The 22,866-nt window shown below is 38.5% G+C and overlaps 2 protein-coding genes across 7 annotated transcripts in view; both read right to left on the bottom strand.

Moving 5' to 3' along the window:
* The window catches only part of LOC117411915 (rho GTPase-activating protein 6-like), a 45,982-nt gene extending 37,199 nt beyond the window's left edge, over positions 1–8,783 (bottom strand). The window contains exon 1 of one of the 2 annotated variants that reach the window (XM_058989121.1): positions 8,467–8,783. In XM_058989121.1, coding sequence (XP_058845104.1) covers positions 8,467–8,514 — 48 coding nt within the window. In that variant the 5' untranslated portion in view covers positions 8,515–8,783. Of the gene's footprint in view, positions 1–3,205; positions 3,309–8,466 lie in introns of those variants that run through there. The other variant, XM_058989120.1, reaches the window with a different exon arrangement.
* A 10,970-nt stretch (positions 8,784–19,753) lies between these two features.
* The window catches only part of LOC117412413 (NHS-like protein 2), a 95,366-nt gene continuing 92,253 nt past the window's right edge, over positions 19,754–22,866 (bottom strand). For all 5 annotated transcript variants that reach the window (XM_058989115.1, XM_058989117.1, XM_058989119.1 and 2 more), the window contains one exon: positions 19,754–22,482. In XM_058989115.1, coding sequence (XP_058845098.1) covers positions 22,164–22,482 — 319 coding nt within the window. In that variant the 3' untranslated portion in view covers positions 19,754–22,163. The remainder of the gene's footprint in view (positions 22,483–22,866) is intronic.

Here is a 22,866-nt window from a genome sequence, read left to right as displayed (position 1 = left end):
CATTTATCAGCAAGGGTCTAAGCTTTTACTGCAATGTCCGTGTTTTTATAGCCAAATTTATAGTGATACAATGTGACTATTCTGTAGATATTATTGTAAAGGAATCAGCCAAACAATTCAAAGAAATTTTGGTTGGTTTCCAATAATGATTGATAAATATGCCTTTGTTAGCGATACCAATACTTTGAAAAGGATTCCGGAATTGGCTTTTGTTATCACAAGCTTTTTGAACAATGCTGTAAGAGTGTGGTCCATGCCAAAGACTATATCTTATAATTACACCAGGATTTACTATTGCTGTAAACACATGAGTCATTTCACAAATTTACATCAATTATGCATCTGTTCAAAAGTGATAAAGTGGGTATAGTTTCAGTTTTTGACAAGGACCATCGATATGCAATTTCTGTACAAAGACCACTCTCAGTACTCTGAAATTCTGTGGTCGTCCATGCCGTTTGCATGCTACGTGTGTTTTTTTGCATTTTTGTATAGTTGTTAATATTATTAACAAAACAGTGTGTACCATTCATAATAATTACATAGTTTGAAACATATTAAAAAGCAAAAGTGTGTACTATTATAAGTAAAGTTTGCAGTGCAAGTTTAGTTATGCATTTGAATTTAATAATAAATCTGGCTGCTCACTCCTTTTTTGGCATACAGGTAGTTTTTGCTGATGCATTTGCAGTATTATATCATTCCTACTTTTAAATTCCCAAATTAAACTGCATTTTAAAAAATAATTGTGTGTGGTTGTTTAACATTCTGTACTGTAGTTGAAGGTGTCATTTAATAATAATAATAATAATAATAATAATAATAATAATAATAATAATAATAATAATAATAATAATAATAATAAATAACTGACGCCTAATTCCTCAGGGACAGTGCAGGGCTTTCACCATTTTGTGTTTAGGAAAATTGATTTTAATAAGGATGTTGCAAACTTTTCCAACATGATATGTCCTAAATATCACTAGGATGAAGTAAATGTTAGTGAAGCAACGTGCTAGCATGTATTTAATGAAGGAAGTTTTAAAAGAGAGCAGTTACAGGGATGAATAATGGACCTGTTATTTATTTATTTATTTATTTAATATTTTGCGTTTTAACTTGTTAATGATTTATATGGTGTTGAAAAAAGTTTACTAGATAAAATGTGTGAGTGACGAATCAAAAGGGCGGCAGCTGTGACTGCTGTTTTATAAAACCCAGCTATTCCTGTAATTTAAATGCTTACGGTGACTGTGGAGTCTTGTGCCTAAGTGTAGCACTGGCTTTGTTTCTTTTTTGAGACAAAAGCATTGCTGGAATTTAACAATTATGGGGTTGCATTTGCAATAGAAGAACACATTTTTTTCCAAAGAAGTAATTTTTTATTTGATGCCATTCCAAGGGCCAGTAAGTTTTGTTGTGTTATTTGGATACAGGAAGCCGGTTTCCGCTATTATGAAATTCAAAAGCCTCACAGTAAGTTGGGTGTTTTGGTAGCTGCCTAGGAAATGTATATGCAAAACCACCAAGTTATATGTAAATGATGAATTAAAAGTTCTGGGATTTCTTTTAAAACATTTGCATAATAGTGTGCCTGATGTTGGCACATATCTCTTGGGTGGGGATCATGTCAATGCAGTGCAACCTAGGCACGGCTGCCAAGTCACACATTCGTTAATAATGGACAATCGCAGTCAGTGTTGTGCATGCTTAAGATACAGTGTAAAGGACTTCATTTTATTATCAGTCACATTGCTCAATCAAGCCAAATAAACAGGACAGAGCAAGTCTGTTTTTCAGTTCAGATGAAGTAAGTCAGTCCCAATGTTTTGAAATCAGAGTATACCAGGGCATATGAATTATTCTTATTGAATTCTTGTTCCATGCTGAAATGAATTACTGCACAGTGGTGGCAAACATCAGCTATTCATCTGTCGCGAGACTGTCGCAGTACGATAATGTTGCAGCTTTGCAATCCTGTTTCTTCTGACTAGCATTGAATCAGCTGCACTTCATTAATCCAGCCACCAGGTGGCAAAATAAACTACAACATGTGCTTACAAGTATAGATACCCCAAGAAACACTACCTTTTTAAGCATACAGAAAATGATCGATCTACATATAATCTACAGATTACAAAGAATGATATTTATATGAGTTTTCATGGTCTGGTGGACGGGCTGTTTGACATGATGAAGCATGGCGGTGCCCGCTGATCATTCTCTGTATTCTAACATTAGATAAATGACAAACTGTACTTGCAATCCTGGCATAAAACAATAAATGTAGCCTCGATTTACAATGGTCTGTAAAGTATAGCAAGAATGTGTATGTATTTGACCCATTATAATAATATTATAATTATATTTTATCACACGTGATGTATGTACTATGTGAAGAGCCCCGAGGTCATTTAAGAAAAAAAGAAAATGACTTAAACTAGTTGAAATTTAGATTTTGAAACGGGAGATCCACATCAAACAAGTAGAACATGTCCGGGTCTGTTCGCCTCGCGAAATTCCACCTTTCGTGCAGTAGATTACTTTGGTTTCGATCAATCAATAAACTCTCAGTTTACGGTCCGTAAGATCATAGCATTATAGACACATATTACCATGTAACGATTCTGGTGGTCGCAATGCTGAGGCACAAAGCAGTTGAATTAGTAGTCGTGGTAATATGCCTGCACAACTTTAGCACAGCACATTAAGGAATCTCTTTTGTGCTATGAGATCACCAGTAGCATGTTGCAGTTGGATCTTTTGTAAACACAGATGGCTAGGATTAGGTAAGTAAAATTGGAATATCATTCTAAAACCTTACAAAGTCATGGAAAAATAACTTTTTAATGTTATGTGTTTATTCAAAATATTACCATAGCCCCCTTGCATGGCACTTAGAAGTTTGTTGTAAACCCATGTCATAATAACAGTGCTAACTTTATTTTCACTGTAAATGTAGCCCATTTGTATGAGAAATTGACTTATATGGCCGTAACCCCAAAACTGATAGTGTTAGTGTATGCACTACACAATCCATACATTTTCACTGTGCAGGTCTTACCGGCATAGAAAGAAACTATCTAACAAACAGAAGTCTGATCTACTAATCTAATAGCATAAGCACATGTTTACAGCCTGCAGTAAAACAAAAAGCACTGGAAAGAGCAGTTTAACAAGCAACACAAAAGAGGGAAAAACTTACTATCAGGGAGCAGTGAAGCTTGAAAGAGATCCACAGAAGAGGAGACAAGGAAGGGTTTAAATCCATTTTAAAGACCTATACTGCAGGTAGAGTATACTTTAAGTTAAATATGAAACTGAAACTATTTCACAGATATGTCAAGTAATTAAACCCCTCCCACCCCCTCCCAGTTATGGTAACACCAGGTGTTTGATTGATTGCAGATATGCAGGAGGGAACAGATTACAGTTTCATGGTTGTTTTTGAATACCAAAACAGCTGTGTTACAGAGAATGGGTCCCTAGTGTAAATGCTAAAGCCTTATTTATAACACCTAAATAGAAACAATTGATATATTACTATATTGTATAATATAACTGCAGTGTAGCTGAGCAGATGGGATGCGTTCTCTTTGGCCAATGTAACAATTATATACACACACCAAAAGTTATTTTCTCCATATTAAGATGGTGCCTATTGTGGAGCTTGAGTTTGGATGCTCTAGTAAAAATAGACTCAAGCAACTAATGATTTGAATAATTTGAATAAAGTCATTAAAAGGTGTTCTGATTTCCTTGTTGAATTAGTACTGTAATCAGACGTTTGGTCTGGCACGGCTTTGTCGTGCAACACAGTGGGTTTACAGGTCCTTCATGTGCTTATTTCAATTGATTCATTTCCAGGAATAACCATGGAACAAATTATCCAGCAGAGATGGAATCCTGTTCACAACTCTTGAACAAAGTTCTAAAACTCCAGGCCTAAAACTCCTGTGACTTCCTCTCATGCCGTAGTGAGGTTGCAGCTGGGTCTTGCATGGAGTCAAAGCTGTCCAACAATTTGCCAGTGAAAGCCGGACCAACCTCTGTAAATGTAATGCTTGCCTTTCTACAGAACAATTCTCAATTCCAAACTTAGAATTTGTTTTCTACACTTTGGATAACAATGATTTGGAACCCCACTCACCTTTCCAAGGCACATGACTTGGTTAACAAGTGCTTGGTTTGAAAAAGCAAAGAATGAATAGGGCAAAAACAGACTTCTGCCATAAGTCAATTTTAAATGACTTACAGGGTTAAAACAATTAAGTAATCAGATTAAAACTATGAGAAATGATTATCCCTTGAAGTTAAAAAAAGCAGACTTTGTGTCAAAGTTCTTCCAAGAACACAAGCTTGACGCCCCTCCACTGTGACCAGACAGACACGGAGAGGGAGAGACATTGTAGGGATTGGGAATCAATTTAAAAACCTATTTACTAATATTTTGCATTTGATGAAAAAAAGACTAAATCCAAATTTGTCTTTTTTAATAAAAGGTGACATTACAGCCTGTAAAACTTAGCTAAAAATATTTTCAAAAGAAAGCATAATGCATTACATGTGCTCTAGGAGCAGTGACTTTTACTAATAAGATTGTGCAATGAGGTTTAAAGAATATTTTTGTTTTCTAAAATCTAATTTTGAACTTTCAAGTTAGTAGTGATTAAAGTAAGCATGCATGGGAGAATGAAGTTTTCGAAGCATGGACATGATCATAAAAAAAAATTTACTTGGCAGTGGAAAACTCTAGAATATCTATCTATGCCACCCATGAGTTTATCTGTCCAGTTTTTTCTGTGTGGGTGAAAAATTCTGAGGGAGTGAGACAGATTAAAATCACATAACAATGTCACATCCAAGCACAGTAAATAAAACCACATGCATTTTTTTTTGTATCAATAATCGTTTTAGCACGAAAGTGAATTCCTGTTCAACCACTGGTTATGCCTCTCTCATGTACAGTTTTTATTGGTTGAACTAGCTGCCAGTGATGTGTACCAAATTAGACAATTAAAAATAGATGCTTAGCAAAAGTATGAATAATGATGACTGTAACGGCTGTTAAAAAGGACAACATTTACATAAAACAGTGGTTGTATTTTGGAATTATTTATACCATAGACACTCAAACTAACTGCTTTCACTGAACGACCTCACTTTGTTTACATTAGACACCTCCACTCCATACAGACATAAGTTATTAGAACTAACAGGAAATTATGGAGGATTCATTTTATGAAGCGGTGTGCAAATGTGAGTTTTCTTATAAAGAGCATGATATTGTTTTATTCTTTTCAATGCTTTTGTCACCATGTTGTCAAGTCTGTTTGTTCTCCTTTCCATTTTAAATATGTTATATTGTCTAATTAGATCTGTTCTAAAGCTGCAAATCTTAAGTTATTCATGTTACGCCTTTCACTCAAAAAATATTGTACTCAGTGCTCCAGATAAAAAAAAAAATGTAATTGAAAACCCAGACTTATTGGTCATGTGTTTTTGGCAATTCCCAGACAGGCAAATCATTTCTCTAGCTGCCATATGCAGTATATTCTCAATTGACCTTTCAGATGCCAAGAACCAACGAAGTATAAGAAGCTTGATAAAATGCAAACTCAAGATGTGCCGCAAAATTGCTATGCATATTTTTTATGCATTAAATTTACTGTAAAAACCTTTGTATAAATCTATTTTCTAGGTATTTTTAGGGGATCCTAAAAGGGGGGGGGGGGTCAAATGTACACCGGTGCGACTTACACACCGTTTTTTACGGTAAACATCATGCGTAGTTCATGTATTTCAATGCGTAAATAGGGGATTTTTTTATTGTTTTATATAGTCTTCTACCAGTTTCTCCCACATATATTATTTGATTACATTTTTGGCAAACATAACATAAATGTAGTTGCTACTCTTGCACCTTTCTGTTGCCCTTTTGAAGTGCTACAATGCCAAAAAAACTGCTAGAAGTTGATCTGGCGCTGTTTCTGAAATTGGCGCTTGTTTATCTCTGCGGTGAGTTCCTCATCCATCCAGGGAGGCATCTGTTGTGATAGATACTGCTGCTAAAATTACATTAGGGGATATCCCAGAAGCAAGAATTTGCTTTGCCTCCAGAATGTTGCTTCAGCTGCTACCTCTGAGGTGACCTGTATTACATAGGTAGAGTATCAGGTAGGGAACATTGTACTTCCAAGCACCAAAGTTGTCTTCACCACCACCATTGAACTTGAGGCTCTATGTCTTTATTGATCCCATCTACTTTTGTGTTTGATCCTGCATTTTCATGAGAATCAGTCAGGTTAGATTTTTAATTCTTGCTGGTCCATCTTAAAAAGCTCAACCACATCACCTGGGATTTGTGCTGTTGTTGCACTACCCTCTATGAGGTCCAGAGTATTTGCCAGGCTAGAACCAGATGCACAACTCATGGCTCGGGCATCTGGTTTTGATCTGCAGCTGGAACCATCGTCACAGTGTCTCTTGCTCCTTGATTCCCCTTCCTTGACTACCGTTGCATGACTCCTTTGGATTGGGAGCGATCCATGCATTTAGCACATACATCACCAGGCATGATAGATTTAAAAAGGAAATCAGAACTTAGGTGTGGAATCGATAACAAATTGTTTACGGACACTGAAACAACTCAAATTTAAGACATGGGACCCATGGAAAGAAGCTTTCAGAGACAATGGAAAGTAAAAAATAACTTTGGTCTTTCTTTTTCACTCTACGATATTCCTTCACAGATATCTTAACATTTTTAAACCCTGCCTTGCTCGTAATTTATTACTTCCAGTGACTGTTCCCCCGAGGGCTGATCTGGGTTCAGGTTACATGAAGGGCACAAAAATAACACAATTATTACTAAACTATACAACCCTGCAACCTCATAAAAAAAGAAAAAAAAAAAGATTACACTCCGGATCAATGAAACCTCTAAAAAAAAGTGCAATTACAATCTTAAAAAACGTAAATAAAGGTTAGAAAGATAGCGATGCAAATCAGAGCTTCAAACAGGTGTGATAACATCTAGGCAACAGACAAGCCACGTATCAAGCATTCAGTGCGAGCCTCGCTTATTTGGTATCTCACTCTGACACACAGTTTTGCTTACCTTGCACATTAAAAAAACAGTAAAAACAACAATATATTTTATAGTTACAAGGAATTGTAGAATATGAAAATAACATTAAAGGCAATTAGCCTAGCTGTTTATTGTGTAACACAGTAAAACAATTCTGCCTTTCACAGGATCTAATGGGAGGGGCTCCTAAAAAACAATTTGTGGAGCTTATTGTTTCGTCTTTGCTATTTTTAACAAGTCAAACATGTCTAAGTCTTTTTTCTATTATTACAGTAACCTTATTGTATCTTAAAAAAAAGAATTCATGAATAATAGCCTATGCTAAACGAGAATAACAGTTCAGTATGACCAGGCTTCTGGTTAGAAAAGGGGGAACAAGATGACAACCAACCTCAACTGACCACAGCTCACAACCAGAGCGGTTTTGGTATTTCATTTACTGTATACGATTACCGTTGCAGTAGGTATTTTCAGAACATTTTAAAATCACGTTAGCTTGGCTACTACACTTTAGAACAGACTGAGACACCTGCTTCTCTAACCTGGATCTGGGTTTCTTACGAAATGTTTATCAAGAAATGTAGCAATGTTGCTAAAGCAAATTGGCATGTTGAAACCAGGAAATTAGATTTTCTTACAAAGTCAGGATGTGTTTATGACCTTAAGAGATTCAGCTTTAAATCTAATTGGAAAGGTTATGACACGCACAAAAGATGGTTTACAGTAACATCTTGAATTGATTATAGTCTTCAGAAGAAAATAATGTAACTAATGACAAAAGAAAGTACAAACCCCAAATAAACAATGGTGGCTCATCATAAGAGGCTACAGAGGCTAAACCTATGTGTAAAAAAAAAAAAAAGGAAAAAGCTTACCTTACATCATGCTTTCCAAGGTCTAGTTTTGTTTTTTTTCAAAGGTTTTGTTGCTTAGCCTCCTTACTTATTAAAGTCAGGAGCTGTTGCTCAAAATAAACTATGTTTTCTTTGTATCTGCAATAATCAACACAGAACATGTTGACTGACTGAGGGCGGTATAATGCTTTAAGATCTCTTTCAAGTAACAATGTTCAACACAATGGGACCTACAGTATGATGACAAGCTTTTATATCGAAAATTCTAAATATCCAGTTTTAAGTAACTATCCACATGTATTAACTTTAAGCTCTTTGCAGGCAGGAAAAAATAGTAATTCAACTTTAAGCATGGAACACAACATTCCAATGCACAACTTTTTTCATTTTACCACATAGTAAGACTGGTTGAAGATCAAATTGATCAACACATTCCACATAAACTCTGCATTAACTCTTTGTCCTAAAGGGAAGGAAATGTCTGTCATCTGAAGGACTCAATACAAACTGTTATGCACTTACCACATAGTAGAACTGGTTATCCACAAACACTGAAGCTTCAGCCTGCATGATTCGACACTTTTGTCATCCGCAAGATGTCAAATTACAGTCGTGGTAGACCCACATCAACAAGAAGATCCCTCGGCAGCTTCCAGAATGTCAGCTTGGGAACGGAGGATGCAGACCATTTTAAACACATTCCCGTCTGTGACTCTTGCACAGTGTGAGCCACACTGTGTTGCTGATAGTCGTGTGCCTCGGGGACCTTCCTCTGTGATAGACAGCATCCGTCAGTCAGCACACAAGCAGTAAGACATCTGGAAGTGTCAGCAGCCCACAAAGCCACTGTGTGCCCCCCATGAGGAGAAACTGTTAGAGTTCTACAGGAGAGGCTAATGACGTTCACACTGCTTAGCACTATGGGGTCCGCACAATAATCAGTAAAGCTTAACAGAAGAAAAAAATGCACGGAAAGTATTTAGTCATAAATGTCATCAGGCAGGAAATAGCTGGATTCAGAGCCAATGTATTTATATTTAGAGGGTTTATTCTTCACAAGATAGTGATTATTACCGTAGGGGACATGCAGTCAACTGTTCTATAATTTAGGATAATAACACATAAATACATGTATAGTAACATTCAATGGTAGTATATATACTGTAGCAATGCTAAAATACATTTTTTTGACAAATGTTTCAACTTGAAGTCTTTAGAATTTTAAAAGATAGGCGGAGAAGAGTAGGATTCATTCTGGAGTTGTACCTAACCCTGTTATGGTGTCACATGGTGCCTAAATTTGCACTTTTGATCAGCAATTCCCTTTAAATAATCAATGATCTGTTGTGCCAAGTAGATCAAGAGTTTGCATGACACTAGAGTTGTTTTTGTTTTTTTCTTTGGCAAGTCTGATTTTTAATCTTATTTATCACTGTTTTATTTTAAATACAATGTGATGAACATCGAGAAAATGTAGGTCATGTTGGATAATGTGCAGCATTAAAAACGAAAGTCACAGGCTGTAAATTAAATAGCAAACTAATTGGACACACCTCAAAAATAGGTATGTTATGTACAGTATCAGTAGAACCACACACTTGCAGTAGAGACGGAAAACACCACTGCAAACCAAAAATGGCTTGTAGCTTCAGTAAAAGAATTAAAGAACCGGAATTGTAACCGTTAAACTTGGCTCGTAACGTTTTTCTGAAACCATGCACATAAATCAATGAAAATATTAAAAGTTTAAGAGCTATAGACATTTTGCTCCATTAACGATGAATATTCAATAGATTTCAGTTTGCCTAGCTGCAGACATGAATTGTGGGGCACAATCTGTTTGGTCACAGTGCACTGAAGAACAGGAAATAGCAGTTTGAAAGCCTGTCCCCAAGGATTTTACCTTTTGAAGCATTTACCAGATTTCTGATGAGCTGCTGCAGCCAGACTGTGGATTTGCCTAGAAGGAATGTAGGAATTATTCAAAGAATTTTGAAGCATTTTATATAAGAATAAATATACAAAACAAAATGTCAACACAGAGCCTATGTCATTTCACAAAACTGAATTGATCTTGTGCCTCCGGTTTATTTACTTTTTAATGTGTGTGTATACGTTTTGTCTAAAATACACTAAAATACATATATAAATATACAGTGTTACAGGTTACCTAAGTCAGCCACTAGCAATATGTGGGAATCCAGATGTGGTGAGAAATCTTTGCCAGAGCTTTGCGATGGCCTCCCTTGTTTCTTTAAGCACTCTTCGGTATATGTCATCCGGACCAGAGGATTTGTTAGTTTTGATAGACTCCAGCCCTGTCAGTACTACGGTTTGATTTATACCAAGTGCTTCTAGGGTTGTTTGAGGACTTACTGTGTCAAGGGGCATGTTGCTGACATCCTCATGGGTGAAAACTTGTCATTGATCTCAGTAAAGCCTTTGATCATGTGGATCACAAAGTTCTTCTTTCTAAATTAATGCATACTGGGTTGAGTTATTTTCTTTTCCAGTTTAAGGTTTTAATTCATTGAAATAAACCTACTGGTTTCCTCAAATAGAGCCATATCACAGACACTTCTGATACTTTTGGAGTTATAAAAGATTCAGACCTTAAGAGCCCCCACTGTTTACATGTTTCTTTCTGACTTTTGCAGTTCCTCAGGGTCGTGATATTCCCCTTTCAAATGTTCCCCTCATTATGCAGAATAGCATGCATAGTTAGGAATTCTCAAACTCATTATAAAGAGTATTACAGGGTCTGTCTGAGGGTTAAGAATGACAACCAAGTCTTAAAGTAAACACGTGTCATTATTATTTCATATAAAACATCAGAATATATCATAATATTAGAAAGTCCCAGATTGCATTTTGACATCAGATATCTTGACAATCAATTATATATATGAGAGGAGAGGAGAGTGCAGGGACGGCATGACCACTCGACCACCCGCCCCGTCCTCCTTTCAGTTATATTTGATTTATATATATATATATATATATATATATATATATATATATATATATATATATATATATATATATATATATATATATATACACACACACACACACACACACGGTTGTTTGAGGACTTACTGTTTCAAGGGGCATGTTTTAAACATCCTCACTGGTGAAAACTTGTGCAAAGTAGTCATTCAATACATGTGTTATAGCTTTATCATCATCCACTACATTCCCCATGTGATCCATTAGGCTCTTGACTTCTTCCTTGCATGTTCTTTTGCTGTTGTGGTAGTTGAAGAACTGTTTGGGGTTATGTTAATGTCCAAAGCAATGTGGAGTTCAGTACCTATTTTTGCATGGCAGATTTAATTATTATTATTATTTTTTACCAGCGCAAGCACTGCCTTGTATTCTTGTTGTTTTGCTGTGCTGTTGTCATTTTTGTACACTCAATAGATCACCCTCTTCTTCCTTGTTAAAATGTTTGACCGTGAAATGCATGCTATAAGCATATAAAAAGCATGGCGAACTACAAAATGACCGTACAAAATGACTGTGAAAGCTTATATAAGTAATGTGATGGAATATGAAGGACTGCAACTTCTCTGGTATATAAAATAAAATACAGGAAACTGGTTTTGTTCTCAGTGGACGTGACCTAACAAATTCATAAATAAATTGTAAAATAACTGCTGATAGTAATTTGGCATTAATGATGGTAACCCATGGTGGTTTTTGTCACTAATTGGGTCTCTCTTATTTTTAAAGGTGAAAATCAATGATTTCCATTACACGAGAGTAGATGTTAAAACTTCATGCTGATTTGAACTCGGCTCTCGCCAAGATAAGCACCAACTAAGACGTAGCTTTACAGTAAACTAATGTGATCCATATGCGTCTCCATCCATTTACGTTTCCTTCCATATGATGATGTAGATATCCTTCTGTCTGGTGTTAATGGCTGAAGTGTAATGCTGGCTCCAGGGATCAGCTTATTTTGCCTCCCTGGCGCATCAGCACACACAACGGCTGCGATGCTGGCTCCGGGGATCAACCAAAGTGCGGCCTCCCCAGCGCATCAGCATGACAACCGTCTGGATTGAGCTAAGTAGGGTACATCTCTGGGGTTTTCAAGTGGGCACCTTCCATCCTCAGTGTTTCGTCGACTAGCCCACGACACCTCAAGAGGGCTCGACGGTGATTCTGGCGTCCCAGCATCACCCCCCTCCGTCCCCCACTCAACTCAGCCCAGCTTACTTACCTGTCCCCAGCCAGAATCTTTCCGTCTCAACCACAGCCAGTTGCTGCTCCTCTCTGCTGCTTCAGATAAGTTCTTCACTGTGCGACGCAACTCTTGGCCACTGAATCCGACGTCTCTGAGAAACCGGGTTGTAGAGTGTGCCACAAATCCTCGACAACCCACTTCCACTGGGTAAACCCGAACTCTCCATCCTCGCTGTTCCGCTTCAGTGGCTAGTTGAGCATACCGCAGTTTCTTCCTCTCATACGCCTCATCTACAGCGTCCTCCCATGGCACTGTTAACTCTACCAGGTGAACAAGGCGTGCTGATCCAGACCACAAGACAATATCTGGTCGAAGGTTAGTGGTGGCAATCTCAGGTGGAAAAATAAGCCGTTGACCAACATCTGCCAGCATATTCCAGTCTCTAGCAGCTTCCAGTTGTCCTGGGCGAGGATTGGTTTTAACACCTTTTCTTGGTGGTTGCTCTCCTGGGCGGAGGAATGTTGTCTTTTGTGTGTAATGTTTTGATGGAACAGGTGGCAACTTATTGGTCATGTTACGCTTGTCTTCCAATGCTAAGGCCAAACATCGCAGCACCTGGTCATGGCGCCAAGTAAACCGTCCTTGGCTAAGAGCCACCTTACATCCTGTCAAAATGTGCCTTAATGTTGCAGGTGATGAACACAAAGGACATGAGGGATCCTCTCCTACCCAGAGGTTTAGGTTCTGTGGTGATGGGAGAACATCATATGTTGACCTGATGAGGAAACTGATCCTGCTCTGTTCCATTGACCATAGGTCTTGCCAGCCAATCTTGCGTTGTTCCACACTCTCCCATCTCATCCATTCTCCCTGTTTGGCCTGGGAAATGGCCTTTATACACCTCATCCTCTCCTCCTGCTTTTGCACCTCGTTGACTACCAGCTTCCTTCTTTGAGCTGGGGCCGCCTTGTGCCATGTAGGAGGAGTTGAACTGAAACCAAGACCCCCTCTTCCATGCTGAACTTGCCCCATGATATCACCAATTCGAAGGGCAGCCTTTGCATCTTCCACAGCTTTCTTTGCCGCCCACTTTCTTCCAGTTTTCAACACAGGTGCTGCCTCCCTTACGCATTTGTCGCGTGACTCTACTAATGTCATTTCCAGTCTGACCTTGGCGCACTTAAACTCCTCGGTTAGAGCAGAGACTGGTAGCTGCAGTATTCCTTTACCATAAAGTCCCACTCTGCTGAGGCAGCGTGGAACTCCCAACCATTTCCTGATGTATGAACTGATTAAAGCTTCCAGCTTCTCTACTGTTGTCAAAGAAACCTCGTACACAGTCAGTGGCCACAGCAACCTCGGCAGTAGACCAAACTGAAAGCACCAGAGTTTTAGTTTACCTGGTAGAGCGCAGCTGTCTATGCTCTTCAACCCTTCCACTGCTTGTTGTCTAACTTCTCCCACACGAACTGTGTCCTTTAGATCCCCGTCGTACCATCTCCCAAGACTCTTCACTGGCTTCTCAGACACTGTTGGTATTGCCTCACCATTAATGAAGAATGTTTTATCTACTACTTTGCCTTTAATTATAGAGATGCTCCTTGATTTAGTGGGCTTGAATTGCATTCGTGCCCATTCAATGTTATTGGTTAATTTGCCCAATAATCGATTAGTGCAGGCTACTGTTGTAGTCATGGTTGTCATGTCATCCATGTATGCTCGAATTGGTGGTAGTCGCATTCCAGAAGCCAAGCGCTCTCCTCCTACTACCCATTTTGATGCCCTAATGATTACTTCCATTGCCATGGTAAAAGCCAGTGGAGAAATGGTGCATCCTGCCATTATTCCAACCTCTAGGCATTGCCATGTAGTGCTGAATTCTGAAGTTGAAAAACTGAATTGCAAATCTCCAAAATAGGCTTTCACTAAATTTGTTATTGTCATCGGTACACTGAAAAAATCAAATGCTGCCCAAAGTAGTTCATGTGGCACTGAACCATATGCATTAGCCAAATCCAGGAATGTCACATGGAGCTCCTTCCTCTCCTTTTTAGCTGATTGAATTTGTTGCCAGATCACATTGATGTGTTCTAAGCAACCTGGGAAACCTGGAATGCCCGCTTTTTGTATTGAAGTGTCAATGAAGCAGTTCTTTAATAGGTAAGCTGACAATCTCTGAGCAATAATGCTGAAGAAAATCTTGCCTTCTACGTTTAATAGGGAAATGGGACGAAACTGACTGATGCTTGTAGAATCTTTTTCTTTAGGTATAAAGACTCCACCTGCTCGGCGCCATGCTCTTGGTACAACCTGTTTTTCCCATGCCACTTTCATCAATTTCCACAGAATTCGTAGAACTCCTGAAGCACTCTTGTACACTCTGTACGGAACTCCATTAGGCCCTGGAGATGATGAAGCCCTTGCTTTTTTCACAGCTTGCTCTATTTCTTTCCACTTAGGTGCACAGTCCTCCATTTGGTATTCTGGTGGATTGATAGGTGGGATGTCTGACGGAATTGACATAGGCTCCTGCCTTTTTGAATCTGTATGTGTTTCCTCCAAATATCTCTCCAGCTCAACCTTAGATGCTTTTAGTGTGCCATTCTTCTCACTGGTGAATAACTTCTTTACAAATTTGAATGGGTCTTTATAAAAGTTAGCTCTCGCACGCTCCTTCTTTTTGTAGCGTTTCCGTAGGCGCTCAGCTCTGCGCAATGTTGCAAGCTTATCTTTTATGACCCTTTGTAAGAGATTGAGTCCCTCCTTCTGACTTTGTTCTGCTCTTCTCCATTGGTTCCTCAGCTGTCTCCTTTCTCTAACTAAGTGTTCAATCTCCTGCTGCCGTCTAGACTTTCCAGGAATAGTTTGTACTTTTTCCTTCCTTTTTTCAACTCCAAACCTCTCACTTCCATATGCGTAGATGATGTCCCCAAATTTATCCAGCTTCTTTTCAACTGTTCCACTTAATCTTTCCAATGCAACGCAGAGATCTGTGTTTACTGTGTCCCATGCAGTTTTCTCACAAGCTCTTGGCCATTTAACTCCAGGCTTGTGCCCGTTGAGGTTCTTTTCTCTCTTATGCTGGTTTGTCTGACCGGGTTCACAAGGATCATTAGGTTCATCACTAACTGTGTCCATGCAAGTCCTCCTCACATCTATGACAGGGGTGCTGATATCCTGCGAACTGTGGTTTGCTTCCTGTCGCTGGATTTCATTCGACTGACTTGACTGACTTCGTAAGAAGTACTGATCAATGCGAGGCCCTTGTCCCTTCTCCCTCAAGCATTTCATTCTCCCTTGATGAATCTTCAAACCCCTGACCGTTGTCGCCTTGCTCCAGCCGCAGACACAAACCTGGAGTTCCATGTCTTTGTTAACTGCAGATCTTGAACTAGTCTTTTGTGAAGTACTCTCCATACTCATATCCGTTTCCGTTCCTAAGTCGTTAACCGTGTTGTCCAACGTTGAGTCATCTTCCGCCCCCGCTCTCGCAGACTCTAGGGGTATTTTTCTCTTTAATTTCTTAGAAGCCTTGGGCGGGTGTCTCCAGCATCCTGTAAACACAGAGCTGGATACTGCCGACAAGGGTAGCTAACCCTTACCAGCCCCAATGGGGTCTCTTTCCTCCTGTCAGCTGTCTCTCCAGGCTGTCACAAGGTCTTTCCCTTGTTGCCAGCTGCACTATTCACAGCAGTCACTGGACGTATCCAGATCTTCATGATTTCCATTACACGAGAGTAGATGTTAAAACTTCATGCTGATTTGAACTCGGCTCTCGCCAAGATAAGCACCAACTAAGACGTAGCTTTACAGTAAACTAATGTGATCCATATGCGTCTCCATCCATTTACGTTTCCTTCCATATGATGATGTAGATATCCTTCTGTCTGGTGTTAATGGCTGAAGTGTAATGCTGGCTCCAGGGATCAGCTTATTTTGCCTCCCTGGCGCATCAGCACACACAACGGCTGCGATGCTGGCTCCGGGGATCAACCAAAGTGCGGCCTCCCCAGCGCATCAGCATGACAACCGTCTGGATTGAGCTAAGTAGGGTACATCTCTGGGGTTTTCAAGTGGGCACCTTCCATCCTCAGTGTTTCGTCGACTAGCCCACGACACCTCAAGAGGGCTCGACGGTGATTCTGGCGTCCCAGCATCATCCCCTCCGTCCCCCACTCAACTCAGCCCAGCTATATCAGTTAGTCTTAAATGAAGCGAATGTAGGAAATGTATTTATTTAGTTAAAAGGTAACCGTCCTTGACATGTGGTTGTGATTGAAGTGCTTGGCCGTGCGTGTTGAACATGCATTATTGAGGTACTGTGGGCAGGGAGGGTATGTATATGTGTTAAAATGATGGCTTAATTTTACATATCATGCTTATGTTTCTACCATATTTCCTTTTCAAACTGCATGTCAAGTTGCACACCCAACCAAAAGCAAAAATTAAAACCGCATGTGGACAAATGAAACAACAAAAAGACAAACCCTACCAACAAACAACCTGCGAATTAAACACTTATTTATTTTGTATTTTATTTTATTGGTGTAGTCAGCATTAGGTTATGGTTCTGCTGCTACATTATTCTAAATACCAGAGTCCTCATTTAAAAGGTTGCCCTGAAGCATTAAGCACGATACCTGCCTTAAACCTTCACCCATCTTCTTCAAACTTGTATCATTAACCTCCTATGGACCTCTGATTGTGTTGGGGTACAATCCAATAAACTGTTGATTTTATTCAAATTTTACAAATGTATGCAATTGTGAGTGCTCTCAAATGGGCACTTGTTACTTCAGTAGCATGATATAATCTTTCCAAGGGGCTATAACTGTATATTGCATGCTCAAACTTCTGGCTTGTGTAATCCCTCGGGTCTTGCTTTTGCTACACCCTTGAGGTAAACACATGCCAGCCATTCTGGAATGCGAGTAGAACACAGAAAACACATGCAGCGTAACTGTCTAATAACAAAGTGGAATCCGCATCTTGTTGGAAAAACTCATTAAAAAGTATTTGAATAAACTACAACCCTTCATCTGCAATGGAAAGATGGAATTATCCGCTCCCAGCTTCTTTGTGTTATGGTTTCCTCTGTATATCAGACCCTCACTGCTGCGTCTCTTTTCCTGTTATTCTCTCTGTGCAAACGGAATTCGATCCTCACTGCTCTCTATCTCTCAATCACACCACCCAGCAGCTCTTCATGTTGGAGTTAGACAGACACTCTATACGGAAAGTCTGTTCCAGGTAGTAAAGACATGAGGCAAAAAAAAAATGTGAAATAAATATTGTCATGTTTTATAAAATAGTGGTATGTAGCATACTTAGAAGCCAGCTCAATTTTTTGGTTTCAAGAACACTATTGGGCCATAACTGATAACAGCACCTATTCGTTGTTACATTTGTTTACATTGAGTGGTGTTCAGTATGATTACGTACAAGAACAGTGAAGCGGCTTACCAAGGCATGAGGTGTACTTCAGGTGAATTTCAGTACAGAGCTGTACCTATGTATGCCCGGTGGACCAATTGTCATTTTTAATCCTATCCTCACTTTTATCACAAGTGAAATGCTGTTGTTTACTAAATATTTTCCAAGTGGACGAAGTCAATTATACATACATATTGGCAAGTATTTTACTTTTGAAATTTAAACAGTGTTAACTTGGTGTTTGGGCACAACCATTTGTCAGCATATCATAATGCGTTTGGTTTATGTAGGTATAGCAATTATCCTTTTAAATCTTTTTAGTAACCTTAAAAAAATGAAATTAAAGCCTTCAGAGATGATGCATGGGAGGGTCTGTTAATTGGTGATTCGTACGTTTTGGTTTCAATGCAGACCACAACTATTCTGAAGGGCCTCATAATTATTATTTATATTTCCAATACATCCCCCGACATGGAGGTTCAATTGTGTTTTGCAAATTGACAAACTACTATAGAAACACACAGCTAAACTTTTTACTGTTCCGTTTCACAAATACTGTAACAAGATACTGCAAATGTAATTCATTCATAACTTGAATGCTCATTTCCATTTCCAATACATATGAAGAATCTGTACTCCATTTGAATTCATTGTACCACCATAAAATAGTTTTCAGCATGTAATATTAAAGTCCCAAACTGTACAGCAATCTTTCAATGGTGTGGTGAACTTGGAGGATACGCTGCACTGCTAAAAACAGGAAAAATAAGAAGTTGCTGTTCAACTAGTAGAGCATGACATTCTGGAGAAAGAAGAAAAGATTAGTTAAATGTTTGTAATTGCCTGTGGCAATGTGGCCACGCCCTTGTGTGTAGTTTATGTTTATATGTTATGTGTTGTGTGTAAATGTTGGTGTATAGGCATTGGTACATGGGATATAAACGCGTCTGTGTTTCACGTGATTTAAATTGTATATTTGTATTAGGCACGAGGATGGCACATCACATCACGTGCATTTAAAGTATTAGTATGTGAACACGGGAAAGTGCACTTTAATTAATTCACGTGCAGTTGTACCGAGATTCCAATTGAATGATTGACTAACAATCGAGTCTCGGTACAACTGCATAAAAGCAGCATGTTTTCACTCACTCGGGGTTGTGTGTTCGGTGAGTGGAGAATGGGTGTGGAGAAGGAGGTAAAACTAACAAGAAGTAAAATAATAGTAATAAGTGTTCTTACTCACCGTGTTTGTCTGTTCGTCTGTTTACTGTTTAGTCCGTTTTGTTTATATATTTATTTTGGCGTAAGTGCTGTGTCCTGTGTTTTTGTTACAACCTTTTTATTTTCTGTTCTGTTTAATTATTAAATGCTGAGCGAGACCACTGCAGCCGTCTTTGTGACATTGCCCCATGGAAAACGCTCAAACATGTGATGTGTAATTTGATGGAACCTGTAATGTGTTTCTGCTTTTGTAAATCTCTTCTGCTGGTTTATGTTCTCAAAACTATAGTCAGTTGTGAACTGGCAGGTTACGCCAGTTCTTGTATGTTCATTTCCCAGTTACACCTAGGCATTTTTTACATTAATACACACAGATACAGCACACAGACACACAGACAATACCAACTAGCACAAACACACCATACCAACTGCAGCACAGACACACAGATGCAGCACACAGACACTGAAATGCAGGTGTAGACCAGCGTGTACTTGTGACATGTCTCTCCTTTTATTATTATTATTAGTTTATTTAGCGGACACCTTTATCCACGACGACTTAGAAACTAGGGTGTGAGAACTATGCATCAGCTGCAGAGTCACTTACAATTACGTCTCACCCGGAAGACAGAGCACAAGGAGGTTAAGTGACTTGCTTAGGGTCACACAATGAGTCAGTGGCTGATGTGGGATTTGAACCGAGGACCTCCTGGTTACTAGCCCTTTTCTTTAACCACTGGACCACACTCCAGGGATCTACTATATACAGTATATTTCAAGAAAGTTACTGTTAAGTCTTTGTTTATTGTCTTTGGGCTGATAGGAACAAATCCCACTGTTGCAAAGTATTTTAATTCAAAAGTATTACTATTACAATATAGTAGCAATATTCTTTGATCACAATAAAATGACGTTAGCCATAGCTATGAGAGGAGAAAGAAACCACCACCAATGCGGAAAGAGATTTTTTGAGGAAGCCTCAAATTTATTGTGTTGTTTCTGAATAGTCATTCATCCCTTGATTTAAAACCAAGGTTGGTAATAATAACACAATGTGTGTGGTGGTGTACCATTTAAAAAAACATATGCAACACAGAGCAAAAATAAAGGATTTACATGCTTAAGGCTGGTTGTTTACAGTGTTTAAATATGTTTCAATGCAAGTCTGCCTGAACATTAAAAAGCACTGCATACAAAGAGCAATTACATTTATAATGAGTTTTTAGGCCTGCTTTCTGTAATGCTTTTGTAGCTAGCTATCCACTTTGAAACTCTACAGCTGAGTATGAAAACAAATTATCAAGCTAACCAGTCTGCCTGGAAGACAGCTGTTGCACTGAATGAATACTATATATATATATATATATATATATATATATATATATATATATATATATATATATATATATATATATATGATTTTCCTGGAGCTTTAGTGTACTGGGAAGTGCATTTCAGTCCTTGCATTCACCAGTTTAACAATGCTTTGTGAATATAGACATTTCTTAATTTAAAAATGTATTTTAAAATAAAATTATGAGGGACACAAATATAAAAGTCTTTTTAAATATATTCAAAAATACAAATATAAAATTGTTGTTTTTGTTCTTACATCAGTTCTTTTATTTTACAATCCTGTGAAGCTGTCAGAGTTCTACAAAATGCAGAACCGATTGTAATAGTTAATTATTTGTACTGTAGTTTTTTTTTAATTGGAAATAAAATATGGACTTGCAGAAAGGTTTGCATTTTCACAAGGTGTGAGATGCTTCTAAAGATGTCTGCTAATTCCAGTGCTGGATATACTGACACAGTGGTTTGCTGTAGGTGCTTGCCTGCTACTTATCCATGATATTATCAGATGGCACACAGTGTTTTTGTTATATGCTGAGACAACCTTGCAGATTTTATGTGTTCCAAGGTAGATTTTGGTATCACTGTAGGGCACAGCAACTGTTCCACTTCAACCACTTGTTTTAAAAAATCCTTTGATATCCACTACCTAACAGACCACAATCCTTTATACTGGTTTTGCTTGTGGTCTGTTTGGTAGTGGAGCATGTAGCTGACTGAGTGAAGAAATATAAAAAAAGACTCTGGTCTGTCTGCTTGTTTGGCCTCTGAACCAGGTATATTATGTATGACATGACCTTCCTAGAGTTCCCTACAGTGGCAACAATGGGTGAAGGAATGCCCCCTGATGGCCAATGGTTGCAATAACATGTATTCACATAGTCCTCACAAGTGGTAGTAAACTGATAAACATTGCTCTCTGTATACAAGGCATTGAAACAACAGAGGCACCACTTTAAAGTACAAGGCAAAGAAGCACATTTAGTCATTCACTAACTATTTAAAACAACAAGCTTCACATTTTGATCACTGCATACCTGAACAGTTGATAAAATCCAAGCTAAAATACCTTCTAAGGTAGGGACATTTTTAATATGGAATTAGAAAAGTCTTTCTGGGATTTTTCTTTAAAAAGGTGCCTTTTAGATATATTGATCAGATATTTCTTTTTAGTGAAGAAACCCAGCAAAGTTTATCAATCTGATACAATTTTAAGAACTGAAGTGCGTTAGACAGATTTATGATTGAATAAAGAGCATCTTTTGACTACTTGGTAATGCCTTCTAGAGCACAATCCATTGGTGCAGTGTTGTATATGTTAAAGCATAAAAAAACACCAACAATGAGGTGTAGAACTTCTTAAGTCTTTTTATGAACCTTCCACGGAATGTGGATTAAACTTGGCGGGGAAAAATAGGACAGTCTCCATTCATTTGTACTGATTTGTGTTGAAAGACTACTATCCTTTGAAGACCTACATTGTATTCTGTTCTAACACAGCAGCCAGTCACAAGTTTAATTGAGAACGGCTGAATGGCTAAGGAACCCATTGGTGTATCAATATTAAAGCAGTGACAACCATTGCTTCAAAATCTATGTTCTTACTTTGTATTACTTTCACTGTTCCTGCTTTCATTGCTGTATAAGTGATAAGTAGATGCAAACCATCTCTTTGATTGTTGCATTATAGAAAGTATAGAGTATAGGCAGTGTGGAGCTCTTGTCCAGGGTAGCTGTTTTACATTGCAATTTGTATCTCTTTGAATACAAACTGGCACGTTACGTCATATATCTCAGCAAGCCTTCATCACAAAACCTTATATAAAAAAGCTTTTTTATACTCAACATTATTTGAAGATATGTACAGTACTGACCAGAAGGTTATTTTTTTCTTAATTGCCCTGAGGTTTTCAAACTCAGGAGTGCACCCACTGTTGTTAAAGAAATGCTACTGGTCAATGTTGGATGAAAGTGCTTTTTTTAATACTATGGGTATAGTCCAGGGCAGTGGTTCAAATTACTTGGAGTTTTTTGTTGGTTCAAACTCTGCCTGTGAAAACTCAGTGACCCTGCGAGCCAGTGGGTTGGTACTCTTGAGAAGCTCCATGGCAGACACTCTTGTTCCTGGGCTGGGTCTGCTGCCTTTCTTCTGAAGCAGGGCAATGAAGTTATCATTCCTGGATCTTGACCTCGGCATGCTGCTGCTGACCGGAGATGCTGCCTTTTGCTCAGGAGTGGAGGTGGCTGGGGAGTTGCTCTTGATTGGAGAAACCAAGCTTTGTCTGCTGCCAAAAGTGTCCCCAGGTTCTACCCTTCCTAGAACTTTCCTTTTTGACCTTTAAAAAAAAAATCATAAGATTAGTTAGATATATTTGTGTTTTCACACATACAGTACATTGAGAGTAAGATATCAACGTTCAACACAATCAATGAAACTGATGCAATTTTCTTTTTTGTTTCTGTGGACTCCTAACAAATTCTGCAAATTTAAAGCTTCGACATGTTATTAAAGAACATTGTTATGACACAACATATTCAATATTGTAATGGTCTAAATATTGGTGGACCTAAATATCAGTGACATTAAAAAAACCCATATTCTGGTCACCAAAAGTAAATTGTGGTCCGAGAGAGCGAGAGAGACAGAAAGTCCAGCAAACACAGTTGGAAATAAAGTGGTGATACGCAGAGTGAAGGAGACACTTCTTCACACAGAGAGT

Source organism: Acipenser ruthenus, chromosome 16 (genome assembly GCF_902713425.1).
Source record: "Acipenser ruthenus chromosome 16, fAciRut3.2 maternal haplotype, whole genome shotgun sequence".
In the NCBI taxonomy this organism is placed as follows: domain Eukaryota; kingdom Metazoa; phylum Chordata; class Actinopteri; order Acipenseriformes; family Acipenseridae; genus Acipenser; species Acipenser ruthenus.
The sequence above is the reverse complement of the archived record's forward strand: the minus strand, read 5'-3'. Positions and strand labels throughout refer to the sequence as shown.